Raw genomic sequence first — 20,162 nt, 5'->3', positions numbered from 1 at the left:
ATCCAGGTTTCATCCATGGTTATGAATCGGCGCAAAAAGTCGGTCGGCTTACGCGAAAATAATGCCAAATTCTGCTGGGAAGTTGTCACACGAATTCGTTTTCGGTCCACTGTGAGCAAAAGCGGCACCCATCGCGCGCAGAGCTTCTTCATGCCCAAAACTGAATGCACGATATTGCCCACATGATCCAATGATATGCCTACAGTATTAGCTACCTCTCTCAATTTCACTTTGGGATCATTCAACATCATATCATGCATTTTTTCGACATTTTCTGGTGTAGTGACCTCTTTTTGGCGCCCAGATCGTTCAACATCAACTGCTCGTACGGCTACAACGAAACTCGGTAAACCACTTATGAATCGTTCCACTCGACGGTGCAGAGTCCGGGTAATACTTATCCATCTTGGCCTTGGTCTCGGATATCGTTTTCTTGCGATGATAGTAGTGTTTGATCAAAACTCGAAACTCAGATTGTTCCATATTAAAAAAAAAAAACGGTTAAAACCTGGTGAAACGATTACTGGCGAACGCTACCGACAAATATTAATTAAGTTAAATAAATTAAAGAAAACATTGCAGGAAAAAGGAGCAGAATACGCGCAGACAGGAGAAAGTCATTTTTTAACATGACAATGCATTGCCTCTTGTTGCGAAACCAGTCCAAAACTATTTAGAAAACATTAAATAAGACACCCTACCCCACCCGCCGTATTCACAGGACTTGGCCCCATTGGACTACCACTTATTCCGATCGATGCAGCACGCACTTTCAGACACAAATTTCTAGTCTTACGAAGAAGTGAGAATTTGGCTCGATGAATGGTTGGCCTAAAAAAATGAACAGTTCTTTTGGGAAGGAATCCATGCATTGCCAGAAAGATGGGTATAAGTTGTAGAAAACGATGGTCAATACTTTGATTATTAAGGTAATTCTTATTGTTATGTAAACAAACGGCCAAATCCTGCGAAAAAATCGATATTATTAACCGAAACTTGTTTTGGCTTCCTGCGTTCACTTTCCATAGTTACGATGTGACTAAGCACTCCGCTACCTTTTAAGAGTTGAGACGAACGTTGAACTTTTAATAACTGCATGGTTTTATGAATATTCAAAAAGTTCACATGAGATATTTCAATTTTTTGAATATTACCTGGGGCATTTAAACATCAGAAAATGCCCCAAAAGTCAAAGCATTCCAGGATTAATGTTTATTTAGCCCAAAATGTTTATAATATTTCTCGCCTACTCTCTTATTGTGTATATTTCTCTGTGAAAGACATAAAAATATGAAAAATCTACAATCGTCTACCTTTTTTCTTAATTCCCAGTTTCTTATTATTTACCATTTTTAATATTTTAGAATGCAGATAGCCCTCCTGCTTTTCTAATGCCTTCTTTTCTACATCATGCAAGGAATTTTTTTCTAATTTTGTTTCCACAATAATAATAGTATGATTTTTTTCTTTAGTAAACTTTTGTAAAAAGCAGCCTATTAGTCGTTCATTCATGTCTATCTTTTTGTCTCTTTGTCAATATAAATCTCAGCTTATCTTCCTGAATACCTTATTCTTTTTCAGCACACACAGTAGAGTTTCCAAAATTTCATGTCTCGTCATATTGGTTCCTCCATTTTCCGAAGGATATGTCTATTTGAAATTGGTGACACAATTTTTTTTTGAAGTTGAACTATTACGATCAACGTTGATCATAGGTTCAAAGTCCTAATACTCTTTTGGCTCGAAAAAAAATTTTCCTATTTTTTGGTACTTTTCTCCAAATTTGGCGTCATATTGGATTTTCTACTGGACAAAACTCAATTCTGACCACGGATTCTTTAATAGCATATCTTGAAAAAAAAGAATTTCTAAAAAGTTATGAATATTTAAATTTTGTGCTTTGTTTTTCAAAAAATACGATTTTTTTTCTTGAAGCCTCTAGAACTTTTGGCCTAATTGAGATATTGATTATTTTCTTTTTGATTCTAATAGCGTTCATTGCGTTGTACTTGCACTTTGATAATGAAAATATCTTGTAAGTTTGATGCTTGTTAAATAACTTTTGTAGCCAGAATAATTCTTTTTCTTAAAATCGATTTTTTTTTCTTAGAGTAGATTTTTTTCTTTTTCTTGGAAACAATGACAGATACGAAAAACTGTAAAGGTAAAAGCTGGTACGTTTAAAAAAAATTCTATGAAAAATGTCTGTTATTTTGTTGCGATATTTTTCGTAGATTGCGAGAAACAATGGTTTAGCCAGAATGATGTTGATAAGGTGCCTTCCTGGTATTAGCAGAAACTTTTCAAAAATAAGAAGGTGGCGTTTTCTAGCAAATAAATTTTTTCATGTTTTCAAAATTTGAAGAAAATAATAAAAAAGATTTTCTTAAAAACCCCATCTTTTTTATTCTTGTCAATATTTTTGAAAAGTTTCTACTATTACCAGAAAGGTATCTTATCAGCATCATGCGGGTTATTTAACAAGCATGAAACTGACAAGATATCTTTATTATCCAAGTACAAGTTCAACGCGCTGAACCCTATTATAAGCATAAAGAAAATAATAAATATCTCGATTGGACCAAAATTTATAGAGGTTTAAAGAAAAGAATTCGGGTTTTTTGAAAAACAAAGGAAAAAGTCAAATACGCATAATTTTTTAGATTTTTTTGTGCAAGTTGGGAAAATACGTACCGCCTAATTTTCGTTTAAAAAACAACATATTTCGCCCCTGAGAGATCCAGCGTATTTAAGTGTAGGACCCTGCCTGATTTGAAGACGATTCGATCATTATTTAATTATAAAATATATATAATGAGAAAATTCATGAGTTGAAAAAAATTTTAATAATAATTTGAAGAAACTTTTAAAAAGGGGTTCGGGTTGGTGGTGTCTAATTATTGTAAATCACTATCCGTCCGGTACGTGATGGATACAGCAGGCCCATTATATTATGACCGTTGCATCACTAGTGTCATTTAGATACCGAAACAGCACTGGTGACACAGTGCCTTTTTAGTACCGTTCGCTCGGCAGGTTAATGTTTAATATTTCGTATAAAACGTGACAGGATTACCAATAAATCATGCCATTTCGAAATGGATTACCTATGTGAATTCATTTTTTCCTTCCGTATATTTTGAGTGAAAGAAAAAATGTATAACATTGATAATTAAACTAATTCATAGTTACAGATGCTGTCATCACATGATCGAATAAGTCGACATAGAAGACGTAGCGCTGATAGAGATGACAACTATCGCCATCAAAGGAATTGTTACGGCATGAAACATGAAAAACGAGATAAAAATGAAACCCCTTCTTCACGTAAAGAAGAAGCATCACTTTTCTCTTTCGAGAAACAAAGATTCGAATTAAACAGAACTCTTAGTGCAAATGCAAATTTAGTAAATGATATTAACGATTTTTGGAAATTCGTCCGAAAATATGAAGCAATGGGGGAGAAATTTGGCACCAAAGATGAATTATTTTCTGTATCGAATAATTATAATTCAATTGGAGTACCTTTAGTTTATCACAATTCGCACAGCTTGAATGTTACACTCACTTCTAGTAAACGCCATTTATTCGACAGAGTTTCGAGGTCAATTGATCTAACGGATGATAGGTTGGAAAAGTTTAGAGACATTATTATTATGTATGTAGGATTCAAACAGAAAGAAAAATTTGCAAAACTAAAGAAACTCAGGGATGAACAAGCAAACTTACCAGTTGCGAAATATCGACAGGAAATTGTTGATTCTCTTCAAACTGAACGAGTCATTATTATAGCCGGCGACACAGGCTGTGGTAAATCAACTCAAGTTCCACAGTATCTATATACTGCTGGTTTTTGCAAAATAGGTAAGCATCTTCAATTTGTGACAAAAGTTTTTATTTGATTAAGTCTAAATAAAAAATATTTAACTGCACCTGATCTAAAAAGTACTTTTAACAACACAAAACGTATATCTTCAAGTTATTGGTGAACATAAATGACATAATTTCGAATATCAAATATTTTTGCACCACAAAAAATAAATATCACATTTAATGCAGCATGTACCCAGCCTCGCAGAATAGCTTGTATATCATTAGCCAAGCGTGTAGCTTTTGAATCACTAACGGAGAATCAGAACGAAGTGGGTTACGAGATTCGATTTGAGAAGCAGAGAAATCAACAAACAAAAATTACATTTATAACGGAAGGACTTCTCTTGAGACAGGTTCATACATTTTTATATACTGATCACTCTCCTAATTTGGAATATCTTTAAAATACCTTATAAACTACTAAATTCTTTAGTGTTAATAATATTCGCCATTTAATAAATAGAAATGGATCTAAATTTTGTTTCAACAGAGAAGAGTCACGTGGCAGAAAACCTTTGCGACCCCCCTTCTATGTAGCAATTTATGACGTTAGGCCATGCCCCCTCCCTTTCAGAGCGTAACGTAATATGGGGACACTTGAAAACGCAACTTGTCAAGCACGTGCAATGTGGTCAATTTCAGACAACTGCATTTATGCAAGTTGTGTGCGGGCACACATAACTTTACACCCGCTGAACCGATCGTAATGAGTTTGAAAGCATAAAGTAGATCGAAGTGTATGCGACTACAAGTCAAGACAAAAAGACAAACATCTTAATTGATAGCATATCTGTAATCAATTTCACTTTATTCACGAAAAGTCAATATCAGAGATTCAGAGTGTATTAAAAAAATAGTTTTCCGCATCCCGCACTGCTTCTCATGCATGAAAAGTTGGGTTGTCAAGGGGAAGCGGACAAAAAGAATCATATGAACCACGGACGTAGATGAAGGCAATTTTGACTTGTGTCATTGTTGCCCACATTTCACTTGGGTGGCAAGCTTCTCATTCGTTAAAATCGTCTTAATCACCCCTTGACAGAAAATATACTCCTCTGTTTAAAAATTTTCGCTAAATTTAAAAAGGGGACTTCGTATTATTTTTAGAGTTTAATAATTACAATATACAGGTTCAACATATAATTGCATATCGTTCATCTAGTTGCATAAGATCGTAAGCCACATTTATGCACTAGTTTCTATATTTAAGAAGCAAGCGAACAAAACATGCTGTGGCACATTTTTCTGAAATTATTAACCTTTCTTTGCTTTTTCAGTTACAAAAAGATAATAAAAAAAAACATTCGAGAAAACCCAATTTTAAACAATCTCTTTCTTGTTTGTGAATATATTTTTTTGGTGGGGAAGGGGGGGGGGTGGGCAAAAAGTTTTAGAGCTCAGAAAAAACCTCAACTTTTTAGCACCTAACTAAGAGATTTATAGCATAAATGAAGAAGATAGTTATAAATAATAATATTTTGTTTGAATAATTATTTTTGCTAAGCTGAATTAACTTATTAGCTCACCCTGAGTGAAAAGTAGACAAACAGTTGTAAATTAAAAAAAAACCGCAGCTTTCTAGCGTTATTCAAATTGAATAATATAATATTTTGTTTAAGATATTTTTGTTTAATCATGAATTTATCAGTATGAAGTAGTATTTTATGTACCAGCAACAATTTGCATTAACAAGAAAGGAAAAAAATAATCAATAGCGCTAAAAACCCGCAAACCCATTTTTCCACTCTTGGGTTTTTATTAGAACCATATAAAACAGACTAATTGGTTGTGTCCTTTCAAAATTCATTATCCATTTGTATTTCATGGCTGAGTGCGAAAAGAAATCTTGAGTTTCTTTAAAAAAGCAACCACAGATCTATTCTTCAATTTAAAAAATAATAAAAACTTGCTCCAGAGATATTGGGAGGCTGACTAAAAATAAATAAATTTTCATCCAAAAAAATTATTCTGTTTTGGGAAAATAAAGATTTAGTGTGACGGCATCGCACTATGACGGACGATTTTTCTTTGAAAGTTCTATATTTATTAATAAATGAACGATAATAATTTTACATAATAACGTTTCTGATCGCAAGGCAAACATTTAAGTAAACAAACCTGAAAAAAGTGGCTTTTTGTAGAAAATGCAGATTAAAAAATGTAGGTTTGCATTTAGTTGCTACTTCGGTGCTAAGTAAGTTTCAAATAGTTACAGGGTAAACACTGGTATTAGTGATACCTAAAGAAAAAGTTTTTAGAAACAGGAGAATATTAATAGATATGCTTATTGTATGGTAACGAAGATGAATTCATTTGAAAGGGCAGATTTTTTCCATTTTCAGACAGTACCCAGTAATTTAATTATTCTTTGCTAAACTATTGTTATATGTACTTTTAAATAATTTATTCAAATTCAGTGAGCGTCATATTTCCAGTGAACGACGCCCTTCGTTTAGTGAACGACGCCGGTAATGATTTTGAATTTAAAAGAATTTAGAAAGTTATTTGTTAGAAATATTATGTAATTTAGTTGTTTTAGACAATAAAGAACATCATTTCATATAATTATGGGTGTTTTTTAAAAAATAGACGAAGTTTTTGTCGAGAACGAATACTTTCGATATTGTGTGGTTATGTTTATTTGAACAGTTCCCGAATTTGACCAATTCATACTGGGATGTCGGTGATCGACTTTTACGGTTCGGAAATCCAAAATCAATTAAAAAGTTATTGAACGTCAAAGATTCTTAGAAGGCGATGTTCTAGAAATGAAGAAAGCAAATATCAATCATAGCAACATGGATATCAATAAAAAAATGTGTATAATTCCCTAAAAACGTTCTTCTGACAGGTGTCGTTCACTAAGAGATGCGTATTTCGTTCACTGGTTTTGAAGGCACGATAAAAATATTACAAGTATATTAAATCTACTCAAATTTGAAACTAAAATTTATGTTATTATATTTCAAAACATAAAATCTAACCTCTGATAGTACTACAAAATAAGAAATACCTTTTCTAACATTCAGAGGACTTTCAAATTAATGACATGACCATTTTTTATAGTGTTAACATGTGAATCTATAGGTGATAAAAAAACGTTATTTAATGAATATATATTCAGTAATTTTTTACTGAATAAATATTGAAATAAAAATTACGTGGATAATAAGAATATTTGTGTATGTACTAGTATCTATTTTAAATCTCTGTAATTTTAATAAAAGCATTTTCGTTACATAATGCCGTTCCATAGAAGGGTGTCAGCATTACTCCTGTTTATCCTACTTAAGGACTTTTTTTGAAAAAATAAGTATTTTATTATTTTATTGTATTTAAAAACTTTTAGGAAGGAGAAGTTGGTCAGAAGAAGGTTTAAAAAAAAAGCTAAGAGGTTAGGCAATTAAAATAGAAGAAGATAGGAGACAAGTACATGGAAACTGTTATATGGTTTTGAATTACAATTATTTTTATTACTATATTAAAAATGAGCTTTTGAAAACATTTTCTTAACACAATTTGTATTTGATTTTTAAAGAATCATTTCTGCAAAAGGCCAATTTTCGAAATAAATTTTGGTCATATAGTTCTGTACTGCAATCCTTTATTTAAAGTTCACTTTACTCACTTCACTTCTTCTCCATCTTGCCTAACACTTTCCTAGAAAGTCAGAATCTATTAAAACCATCCCGCTACCACATCTTCTCCACGCTTTAAGTGTCTGACTTCGTTTCTCTCACAAATACTGCGCTCTATCTTGACATAATCCACCCCTACTTAGCAATAAACTTTGATCCTCTTATTCTCTCCTCCCCTACTGCCTCTCTCTCTCTCCATTATCCTCCCCACCCCTGTTCTTTTCCCACCAGCACTTGCTAACCATTTTACTTCCCCCCTTTTTCAACAATTTCTCCTCGTGCGTAAACGTCCGATTTCCTGTCAGAATCCCTAAAATCTGGCTCTGTGTCTCCCTCCTGAAAATATAATAAGGTTTATTCCTTAGGGAACGTCTTTAAATTATATAAGGGTTTCAGGGTGGGAGGGAGTTTCGAAATTCTTTATGTATTCTTATGTGAGGGAGCGCGGGTGACAATGAATCTCTTACGTAATTATCAAAACGAACAAAATTTGTATGATTAGTACCCATAAGCATTTTTTTATCAGGAGGCTTTGGACTATATTATATTGCAATTCATCCTTGCGCAGCCTCTCCGCAAACATCATAGCGTTTCTTTGCAAGCCATATTCATTAGTGTAATCCCTCTCTTATTTCCCTGTCCATTTCCTTTCTTATAAAATGGCACTCTGCTTCCGTCGTTCTTCTACTCGCATCATCTCTCTTTCGTGAACCCTAATCAAATCGATAGCATCTTTTTGTCAACTTTTTTTTCGCCTATTAAATATGAAAGTAATAATTTTTAATAATGTAATGGTGATAAGGAATTTTTTTTCAAGAGTAGTAAAATTATTTAGAAATAAATCTTCTGAAGACACTTCGATTCATTTATTTGAATAATCGTAATTTATTGTTCTTAACATAGTTTTGGGTGATACTCGTTGTAAAAGCATTCATAACATACCGTTTTCCAAAAACAAGCGCATTTTATAAACGCAACTCATGATATTTATTATCCAATAATTTTACTATTTTGGAAAAAAATCATTTTAAATCACCATAGGAGCATTAAAAAGTATTATTTGACATATTTACAATGCAAAGAAAAAAAATCTCGACAAATAGATTTGAACTAGCGGCAGCGTGGTCGTCAGGTATGCCCTTTGCCGATGCACGAACAGCACTGGCTGAAAGCAGCTGCGCGTGACTCGGTAGACCTTCGGCAGCCGCGGCGACCGTGATTTTCAAACGCTCTTAATTCTTAAACAAGGGCCGACATATAAAGAAGTTGGAACACGTGTCTAATTATTTTTGCAGGGCTGTCGATTGATGATAGTCTTATCAAAAACTCAATATTGCAGAAGAGGCCTTCCCCTTGTAAATTTAATTAAAATCGAACGACTCCTTACAGATTCCGATATTCCTGACGTGTACCTGGCCCTTCAATAAAATTCTAATCAGAACAAAACTTTTTTAACTACACTTCATCCTGGAAATATATTTTTCACACAATTTAATTATAAATTACCAAAAAGTGTTGTAAAATTGAAAACAGGTTTCTGGGGAAACATCATTGTCTCAATATGACGTAATAGTTTTGGATGAAATACATGAACGTCATTTGCATGGAGATTTCTTACTGGGTATTGCCAAATGTCTCATTCATCAAAGACCTGAGCTTAAATTAGTACTGATGTCTGCTACGATCAATATCAAACTCTTTAGTGATTATTTCACTAAAGAGAATGTGAAAATATTACAGGTACGTAACACTTTATAAATTGTGTTCGATTTCAATTAAACTTAGTGTAACTATAATGCTATATAAGATATATTTATCCCAAGTAGGATTTTTGAAACTTTAGAAAATTGCGGAAGTTATACCCCATGTTTTAATGATGAGGTTTTCAGGGTGCCGCCTCGAACATTAAATCAGAACATGAAGAAATATTCTGACAGAAATCAACGTGGACGAAATCGAGCCGTTTTTTTTTTGTTTGCAAATATAACAAATCTATTTTCACTAAATATCAAACATTAATTTTTTTTATCAAATTATACCTTAAAACCTTATTTCGACAAATTACCCTAACTTCATTCGTATTGCACACATTCGAAAAGTTAGTTGATTTTCATATGAAGGAGGAAAGCTTCCGGATGAACCCCTTCATAGTAATCAATTTTCCTCACAGAAAGGCCAATGCACTGATGACTGACTTAATGCATTTACCTCTAGCATTAAAAAAGCGGAGTGAATAGGATATGTAAGGATTGCAACTTTTCTAGACGTAGAGGGCTATTTAAGTTAGCTTATTAGTTTAGTTAGTTACATTGTCCAATCATTGCTTAAGGGTTGCAACATGAAAGTGAAGGTTAAAATCAGATGCACGCAAGGGGAGTCTTATCTTCCACCCTGTGGGCTCTCGTTATCGATGATTTGATTCGTAGGTTAAATGATTCAGGTTCTTACTCTCTCTAGTTGAACTCATGCAAAATACTCTCAGTCGTGTAGAGAAAATCTAAGTTATGTGGCAAAAAGATCTACATCTCTACATTTGGGGGTCAGTTTTTACCCTAAACTGACTCTGAAATTACATGTTGATTCGGTAGTAAAATAGGTCAAGGCAGCCTTTTGGGTTTGCAGAGTCGCATTTGATCAAAACTGAGGACCTAAACCGTTGTGAAAATTATAACCTATGCCTCATTGGTCAGTTTGCCCAAAACTAGTTTTGTTAGTTTCTAGAGACAGCACGAAAGCCTTTAAAAGTTTTTTTGTCTTGCAATTACAGGAGCAATGAGAAAACCCGCAATAGCGGCATTGGAATATTGATTTTAGGTATACCACCGCTACACCTTTTGTTTAATTTGCTTAGTTTGCTTAGTTTTGCTGAAGTGGAGGCGTACAGATTTTCCATAATAGAATCATAGAAATGCTTATTTATTTGACCTGCCCAATACAGGAGATCGAAATTCTTGCTATGCGATCTGATAAAATGTTCAAAGAATACTTGTTCGTGAAGCTCCTAATTGCTTATACGTTAATAATTTTGTAATAATAAGAACCCATGAAAGAGCTCTAATTATTATAATGTACTGGAGATTCAAGTTGTCAAATTAATTCACTTAAGTTAAATTTTGTAGTCTCGTGATTTCCACTTGATTCATTTAAGATGTACCTTTCTCTGCTGCCTGATATCTTTGAGTCACGATAATGAAATAGGATTTCGTTTGAATAACTAACGTACTGACTATATTAAGCTATGAATTCATTCTAAATAAAACAAAATGAAAGATAAAAGTGGCAGAATTACAAAAGAATTAAAACTTAAATGTTCTCACACTTCATAGGGAACAGTACTGGACCCGATTCACCATTTCTATTTTAGGCGCACTAATCTGGTTTGCAGAATCAGTACATCCGTCACGGTAGGAAACGATCTCTGCTAGTTTTTAAATTTAAGTAGCTATGCCTCTGTACATTTCGTGTCACAACTAAAGATCCGTAAAGGGATTGCTTTCGGCTTTCGAAATAGCTGCCCTCAAAAAAGGAAGTTGAACAACAGCTTCCTATGGATGAACTCCCCTTGGAAGATGTGTACAGGAAAGATCTGATGGAAGCTGAAACCATATGTGCTAGGGATAATGAACATTAAGTACCAGATCCATTAGAACCACATCCGAATATTAATGATGATGATGTGAACAGCGAAATCCCAGAAAAACTGCAGAACCTTGACAGGAATCTTGGTCATGATTTACTAGAGTTCAGACATGTTGATCCAAGAGAAAGGCATTCTCTGCCCAATATGAATACCACAACTTATTTGTGTGCACTAGAAGAACTCCTAAACAGCAAGGTTTTACGTATGAATTTGTATTCAACACAAACTGCGTTAGAGCTGCAAACTCTTGTATACTGTGCAGCTTTGGAATCCCTTAGAACGTTAGGCCGTAGAACTCGGCCTGAAAATGCAGTTTCTGTCGCAGCAAGCAATCGAGATCTGCCATAGAAGATCAGGTTGGATATGGATATCAGAAAAGTAAGGTGCAAATTATTTCTATTGACTCGATACAAAAAAGGAAATAGAACCAGAAAGCTGATAAGCCATGTTACTAAAATCATCCATCCTCGGTATGTCGAGACGTTAACACCAGCATTATTAGATGAAATTATAGACTCCCAATGGTAGAGACTGAATGCGTTGGTACAAGAAAAATAGTACAAGAAGGCAATAAAATCGAACCTTCACGGAAGATGAAAGAAGGTTCTATCGTGAACTAAGTAAAGTTAAATAACCAGAAAGACATCGAAGTCCCTTAATTGGAAGAGAAGACGAAATATTTGTCGGGTGTTCGGGGAAAACTCAACGGAATCAATTTACAGTAACTGGAAAGCTCCAGGTATGGTCATAGTGCACAACATAACGAGAGTGCATCCTGCGTTGGCAAGGTGTTTTCAAAAGATCACCGAATACCCAGATCTGATTTCAGGCTTTATGCTCCAGGGTACTACGTTTATGTTCTAAAAAAACAGTCGCTCAAATCAATCTGAACAACGACTCATGGTAGAACTGGCGGGAGAATTTGAATGGTGCAGTCAAGGTCTCAGTAGGAGAAACGAATTAGTTGAGTCTTTTCGGCGTCCCGATGATTCTCAACCTCTTGGGACGTCCCATGATGATGACGTTGACACCAGAAAAGCGTTTAAATATATAAAAACAACATGTGCCTTGTGAGTTGCACAATGCAACATCATAGAGGATGGTCATCCAGTCACCCACTTTTTATATATGGATGGCAGGAAGCTATACACTAATTCAGACCAGAAACTTCAACAAATTATCGATGTCACGAAGCAGGTTTCCAATTATTTCCATATAGTGTTCTGGATAGATATACAGAACAGTGCATTTGACCAGAGGGGAAGTAGCGGCCACAGAGCTAGAGAACTTCTTCAGGTTCATCTAATGATCTAACACAGACCTTGAAAGGTCAAATATAATAGTTTGAGCAGAAATGACGAAGCTTAAAATGCACCACAGTAATTCGGCGATTGAAAGGGTAGTTTTACCACAGCATAGAGGAGTTAGGCCCGTTGTAGATGTCAGAAAACTGTGTAAGTCACAAGTTATTTAGTTGCGAAACTACTTTGCATAACAAGTAAGATGTCGCGCTTCACAACACCATCTTCTTAGGGAAAAACCATAGAGGACTAAAAACGCAATGAAGAGAGAAAGTCATGCAATATTTGGCTGAGAAAGGGCGTCCTGTATCCAGAAACAAATACATTGTTTATGGTTGTCGCATAATGCCCAGATGCCCACATTGTCGCCTAGAGAGAATAAACGCACAGATTTAATTATTTTGCGGGCATTATACATCAACAACACGCCCTAAACGTATGAATCTTAACAAAATGGATGCCTTACTACAGATACATGGCAAATTTTTATTTTAGAGAACGAAGATTACATCTTATATTGGGATGTTACTATACAGACGGATCATTACATTCATGCTAACTGATCTGACATTGTGATGCAAGAAAAAAAATATGGAAGAGTATATCATCGACATTGCTTGTCCACTTAACCGAAATGTTCAGGCAACCTATACAACCAAAATACACAAGTATAGCGAGCTATGGTATGCATTAAAGACAATTTGGAGGAATGTGAAACATGCATGTGTTCATCCTATTGTGATTTCGGCTACAATCAGTAGAGTACTGGCACCAGCCCAGAAGGTGGTTTTATTAAACATCTGTCGCATTGTAAGAAACGTTCTCGATCATCATGCAGTAAGAGACTAAAAACCTGTGTAATGGCAGATGTTGGCTCTAGGAAAGCACCCAGAAGTGACTATTGCCACCTCCAACGCTCGCAGCCGCTGTTTAAGTATAACCGCGGCAAAAGACGAACTCCAAATTAAACCATGCTTCTAATTGTGTATCTACCACGCCATCGCAAAAGATGTCAAACATGGTATTAAATTAACTAATTACATCCTTATTTTATCAGTCACTTGACATAGTCCGTGCTACGATGAAAACCCGGGTACACCGGAGAACAAGTTAAAAAAACAATATTCTGTATCACATGACTTTAAAAACATATTGTTAAATTTATCGTTTCCATATCCTTTAACTTATCTACTTCCTAGCACGGCTCAAAAAGTAGTTTTAGTATGTCAGAAACACGTTTTATCATTTAGCCTCACCCATTTAACATTTTACCCACCGTAGGGCTAAATGTTAAAACAATTGAAGTTTCGAATTGGACAAAAACTGCATTTTTCTTGGAAATGTCACAAAGTGTATTATAAATAGTTGATTACCGATTTTCCTACATGGTAGATATTATTATATTATGTATTTGGGGATTAAGTGCTTAAAAAATATATATATTTATAGAAATTTTAACATTTAGCTACAGTCTGCCCTACTTTGCATCTTCTTAAAAGTAGTCAACATACACAAATAAAAATAAGTAAACCATAATGTGTCTAATCAAGGAGTATTTTCTATTCTTGCATAAACTTTGAATTACATTTTTAAAAAAAGTTTTTTTGTACTAAACATTTTTTGTTTCTGCATAAATTTTAGATTATGCTAATGAAATATTTTAACTTTAAAAAACTGATTTTATTGTAACGTTCTTTTGTTTTGCCAAATCAAGCGGCAAAATATTCGGGATTTCTCATATAGGCCTCACTGTGTAATCACACAATGTTTGTAAATCAACTCTAACACCAGTTTCTGTTATTTCTATGCTACCTTCAGCAGGAAAACATTTTTTCTTAGCGTCTTCAAGATTTACATAGAGAGGAAAAATGTTTGAATTTCGTAAACTTGCTTGAATTCGAATAGTCTGGTATTGGTGCTTCGTAAGTTTTGTACCTTCAGCTAAGGCGATAGCTTCTTCTGAAGTAAAAGGTATAACCTATTCATTCGTAATTTGTTCAATATCTATAGTACTTTCGCTGATCAAATTTTTTATTTTCTTAGCCAAGTTTTTCCCCTCCTGAGCACAAATTGCTGAGAAAGGCATTTTTTATTTCAACTGGGTGGTAACTATGCACAAGTGAGAGCGTTTTTCATCCTTTGGTTGATTTTGAAACGCTTTCAAAATCTTGCGAAGATTTTCTGTCTGTTTTTGCATGATCAAATGTTATTACGAAGTCTGACAATAACCATTTTTCGTTCGTTTTATCGAACTTCTCTGAATTGTAAAATGAACATTTCCTTTTTTCACAATTTGTCATAAAGTACCGTATCAATTCTTCATGCACCACATTTTGTTGTTTACTGTCCAACGAATTTGTCGAGCAAATGTGATCCACTAAAATATGTAGTTCTTTACTGGAATTGTTTATGAGCAAAAAACTCGAAACTCTATTTGTAACATTATTATAAGATGTAAGATTATTTCAAGCTTCCATCTTTGAAATCTGTACAACTTTATGATCACAAAAACGTAAGTTTTTTGCAAATTAATTATTTACAACTAAGGACTAAATATAACCAAGAAACTCTTTTTTATTTTACAAATACATAATTAACACGAACAAAAGAACAAAAACAAAAAAACTTTAATTCCGTAAAAGGCAAACAAAATTAGATGCTTTAACCTATGTAGAAGAAATTTCTTATAAAGGAATCTGATATTCTCCTATGACTGATTTCTGAACATCAGTAACGTATTAGTCTGGTAATAAATGTTGAGTATTTCCATAGAGAAATGACCAAATAATACATTTTTATTGAATTTGTTTAAAGAAATCATCCAATTTATCAATTAATTTTGAATGTTGCGGCAGTTATACAAAAGTTTCCAATTAAAAAGCCTGATGTCAAAAAAAATTTTTTTCCATCAGCGAATGCCCGAATAATGCATTTGCTTATTAAATTTGTTTTAAAAAATTTATCAAATCTATCAACCAATTGTCAATTTTGCTGAAATCACCATGAAGTTCCCAGTTTTAAAAAATCCTAAAATTTATCAACTCATCATGAATTTTGCTGAATTTATTATGAAGATCCCAATTAAAAGTCTGATATCGAAAAAAAAAGAAATTTCCCGTCGACGGATGCCTGAATAATGCATTTGTTTAAAAAGATCATAAAATTGATAAAAAAATTCCGAAGTTTGCTGAAGTTGTCATGAACTTCCTAATTTAAAAAGTTGACATGAAAATAAAACGATTTTTTCAGTAGACTAATGCCTGATTAATGCATTTGTTCATTAAATTTCTTTTAAAAAATCATAAAATTTATCAACTTATTATGAATGTTCTTGAAATTATCATAAAGTTCCTAATTTAAAAAAATTGTCATAGAAAAAAAGGAATTTTTCTATCGAAAAATGCCTGATTACTGCATTTGTTCATTACGTTTGTTTATAATATAAACAATTATAATCTTAAAAAACGTTTTTTCATATAATATTGTTTCCATTCAAATTTCTTGCAATATAACCTGAAAAAACGTATAATTATGGAAAATCGTTAGAAAACATGTTTTCACAAATAATTTGTTTGTACAATTTTGTTTTGTTTATTGTGTAATATTGAAAAATCTTTAACTAATTTTACTCTATGCAACCTAGGCGATTTTTTTATCAAATCAAATTCTGTTTGTCCAAATCAGTTAATATTCGTGGGCTGTACGTTATTTTGAACCAAAAAAGTCATGTTTTTCCCACTGTGCGTCCCCCCCCCCCCTCCTTTTCTGCCTTAAGTATTCTGGCCGACGTTGGGATAGTCACTCCCGATGAAACCACCTTGGTACTAGATAAAAGTAAAATGAGGAGGAAGGAAATTCGCACCAGATCGAAACTCATACAAAAACAAAGTTATTAGTTTTTTAGTAAGCTTAAAGATTTCTCCGCACATCATGAGGTACATAAAGAGATTGATGCCGCTTTAGAGCACCAGATTTATTATCTCATCTGGAAAACATCGTGTGTTCCGCAACTTTACATTTCATGCCATCGAGGTGGCACCGAAGGAGGCTGCCGACGCACTTGACGTTGGCTTCAATATCAGAGGTGAGAAAAATGCATTAGTCATTATACATCTGGAATGCTCAATCCTTAAGGCTTGATTGAAGAAAGCACAGGAGAAAAACTTTCATCAATAGCTTCTTGTGAAGAGAAGGAATGTGAATAATCAGACGATGTCGTATGAGCTAATGTTTGCTTTCCAAAAATCACCCGGATTGAATTCGGGCACTGGAGAGTTCATTTTTGGGTATCAAGATGGTTTCATTTTAACTTTAGCATACCGTTGTCACATTTTGAACCATGACATTCCCGATGATAGCTGCAGAGCATATCATCCACATCCGGAGCACTTAGGACACCTTTTTAAGTAGTTGCTCAACTCATGGGGGAACGACGTGCATATAAAGGCAAAATGTGACACTAGAGTCCTTTATCATCAAATCTGTCACTCTGCAATGCAAATGGTACACCCTTGATCCTAAAAATACAAACATAATAAAAACTGCGTTGTTAAGGCAAAGTTAAGTTCAAAAATGGTCTCTTAGTCCAAATTAAGTTTTAGAAATAAAGATAATTCACAAAAATCCAATGCCAAAATTTTACTTGACGTAACTTCCGTAAATCACATAATTTCTATGAACTATTTGAGGGCAAAATGTCTCGTATAAAACATTGTAATGCTATCACGTTTCATTCTAAATAAATGACTGCAAGCAAATCCTGACATTTAGGACGTAGAAGTACTGGCCCTATTACTACTATATATTATATTATATTATTGTTTGTTTTCAGGTTCCTGGGAGGTTATATCCAATTCAACTACTATATAGACCAATCAACATCGATGACAAGTGCTTTAAAAACGATCGATTCGATCCGAGTCCTTACATTAAAATAATGCAAATGATCGACGATAAGTATTCAAGTAATAATTTTTTTCTACGTGCAAGTCTATGTATAGGTAAAATATCATCTAGCAATTTTTCGCGAATTCTGTAGCAGAAAAAAAGCTGGTGCAATTTCTATTTTGGAAAATGTTGATAATTATTATTCTAACCTGTCTGTTTTATAAAATATCTACAAAGTGATACACACAATGTTTTTTGTGCTCTATTAAAAATGTTTGGTATTTATCATACTTTTATTGCACGAGTGTAAGGCAAAATTTCAATATGGTATTAGAAGGTGATTTTGCAATACATGTATTGCAATTTCGAAGAATACGCGCCGTTTACCACATATGTATTGCAACTCCAATTTACTATACCGGTATTGTAATCTTGCCTTACATTCAATTTAGCCCGTCTAGCCGATGAGTGACCCTCCATTAAAGGGAGATAAAAATTGTATCTCGCTATTATAATACGTAGCGTACTAAATTTAGAGCTTGGCGGTTTGGATTCGATTCTCCGTGCATAAGAAATTCGATTTATTATAAACTTTTCATGCGCAAAAATACATTTGATGTAAAGTTCTAACAGACATTTTTTACATTGTGCAGAAGTTACGCCGAAAGTTTGCCTTTGAGTGCATGTGAAGCCCGGAGACAAAGAAGCGGGTGGAAATTGCTACTTTTCGCCCGCTTTCTCTTCGAGTGGAATGGGTTACTTTAGGCACACTTTATATGCAAGAAAATGCATCACTATCTTGTTTGTTTTAGGTAAGGAGAAAGGTGATTTACTTGTTTTTTTAAGTGGAATAAGTGAAATTTCAGCTGTTGTTGAAGCAGCAAAGGAATATGGTCTAAAGAAAAATAATTGGATCGTTCTGCCTTTACACAGTACTTTATCTATATCTGAACAGGATAAAGTGAGTAACTTTGCTATAATTCTTCGAATTGTTTTGGAGTATATTATATGTATATATATATATATATATATATATATATAAAATATATTTTGTTCCCGTAATGGTGTGATGCGATACACCCCCGAGATTTTTTTTAAAGTCTTGCTTCATGGCAAATAACCATACTTTTGGCCATAAAGAACGATAATTACAGTAGAACCTCGCTTATCCGAGCTATTATGGACCGGCCCCAACTTGGATATTCCGGAAATTTAGATTAAATGGAATTTTAAATAAAAAGAGTCTCAGTAAAATAAACTGAAAGTATGCTTAAATAAATATTCAATTTGTGCAATCACATGTTTAAAAAAATCTTATACGTATTTTATATTACATATTCCAGGATGTATATTTATTTAAGAGCGATCCACACAGTTCTTAACGTAGAGAGTATTTAGATTATTAACCAATCAGAGCAGAAGTCTAGGAAGATCTGCTTCTGGTTGATTAAGCAAGTTCATATGTATGAATAATGTATAAGGCTCGGATAATGCGGATCATTCTTGCGCTATAAGTCAGATAAGACGGGTCAACTATTTTTGTTTCAACCTCGAAAAATCCTAAACTCGCATAAAGCGGGCTGGAATTCTACTGTATATGAAATACTTATGCATATATTGTACGCTTAGAGTCTCGGCCTTTTTTAATTCAGTGGCGAAACTAATCATGAAAATAAAGGTCAAAGTAAGATATGACAATAATTCTGTTTGAAACGTTTAACAAAAGTAAATATTAAGGGAAACCTAATCAAAATATAAGTAAGTTATTGTTTTATATTTATTTATATGTTTATATGTTGTTTATTTAATTTTATTTATTTGTATTTTTATTAAGGGCATGTGACACTCAAATCAACCGACCAAGCCAGTCCCAAGATAGAAATTTGTTCCCATATTAAAAAATAAAAGTTTAAAAAAAGCGGAAAAATTTTGGGGGAGTATTAATTTACTTAAAAGGAAGGTGTATATTCTTGCGTGGAGTTGGGAAAGAATTTTTTGTTTTATAAAAATAGTCAGTGTTCGTAAATCTGTTCTACTTTATTGGTAACACCTGCTGTGTCGGTAACTGTATTTTTTTAAATTCAGGAGACAGGTGGCGCTAGAGTTCGACTTTTGGATTTAGAACTTTCATAATTCCATTCAAAGTGAACATAACCTACAATCTCAACTCCATTTTAGACAGTTTGGCGCTATATTCAAATTTCGATATATCAAAATACAAAACTTTAATGTTTTGCTACTTCATCTATGCTTTTTTTTAAAATTAAAAATATTGTTTTATTATTTATTATATGAACGAAATAATATAAGTGCACATAGTACTCATGCGTTTAGCACGGAAAATCGTGACCTTTTTGGGATAATTGAGAAGATAAAAAGGTAAAAATTTCCACGCATAATATTTTCTCGTATGACAAGCTATTATTTATTTACAACCTTATAAACAATGTATTTGCTAGACATTTACGCTCCCCTACAAGCCACAATTTTCAAGTTATCCACGGTAACTTTTTTTCATAAATAGATCGAGAAATCGGAAATTTTTGGCAAACTGTTTTATTTTCTTTATTTCAAATTTCATGGATGATCAGAAATATGGAATTTATCAAATAAAGGGTGTCACGTAGGTGCACTGGTAATTTTTTTCTTCGAATATTCATGCATACCGCTTCTAAATTTGTTCAAATTTACAAAAAAATATATGAATTTTTTTTCTAAAGTGAAAAAATTATTATTTACATGTTTCGCAAGCCCCATAAAGTTTGAATAGTATATCTCACAAACAAGACGTTTTTGTAATTTTCGGACAGAATAGTCAATGCT

At 33.4% G+C, this 20,162-nt stretch overlaps 1 protein-coding gene across 1 annotated transcript in view; it reads left to right on the top strand.

Moving 5' to 3' along the window:
- The window catches only part of LOC117181428 (probable ATP-dependent RNA helicase DHX34), an 88,632-nt gene that overhangs the window by 15,628 nt on the left and 52,842 nt on the right, over positions 1-20,162 (top strand). The window contains exons 2-6 of the mRNA XM_033374071.1: positions 3,189-3,864; positions 4,060-4,226; positions 9,045-9,251; positions 17,284-17,416; positions 18,152-18,300. Coding sequence (XP_033229962.1) covers positions 3,195-3,864; positions 4,060-4,226; positions 9,045-9,251; positions 17,284-17,416; positions 18,152-18,300 — 1,326 coding nt within the window. The 5' untranslated portion in view covers positions 3,189-3,194. The remainder of the gene's footprint in view (positions 1-3,188; positions 3,865-4,059; positions 4,227-9,044; positions 9,252-17,283; positions 17,417-18,151; positions 18,301-20,162) is intronic.

Source organism: Belonocnema kinseyi, chromosome 1, assembly GCF_010883055.1.
Source record: "Belonocnema kinseyi isolate 2016_QV_RU_SX_M_011 chromosome 1, B_treatae_v1, whole genome shotgun sequence".
Taxonomy (NCBI): domain Eukaryota; kingdom Metazoa; phylum Arthropoda; class Insecta; order Hymenoptera; family Cynipidae; genus Belonocnema; species Belonocnema kinseyi.
The sequence above is the reverse complement of the archived record's forward strand: the minus strand, read 5'-3'. Positions and strand labels throughout refer to the sequence as shown.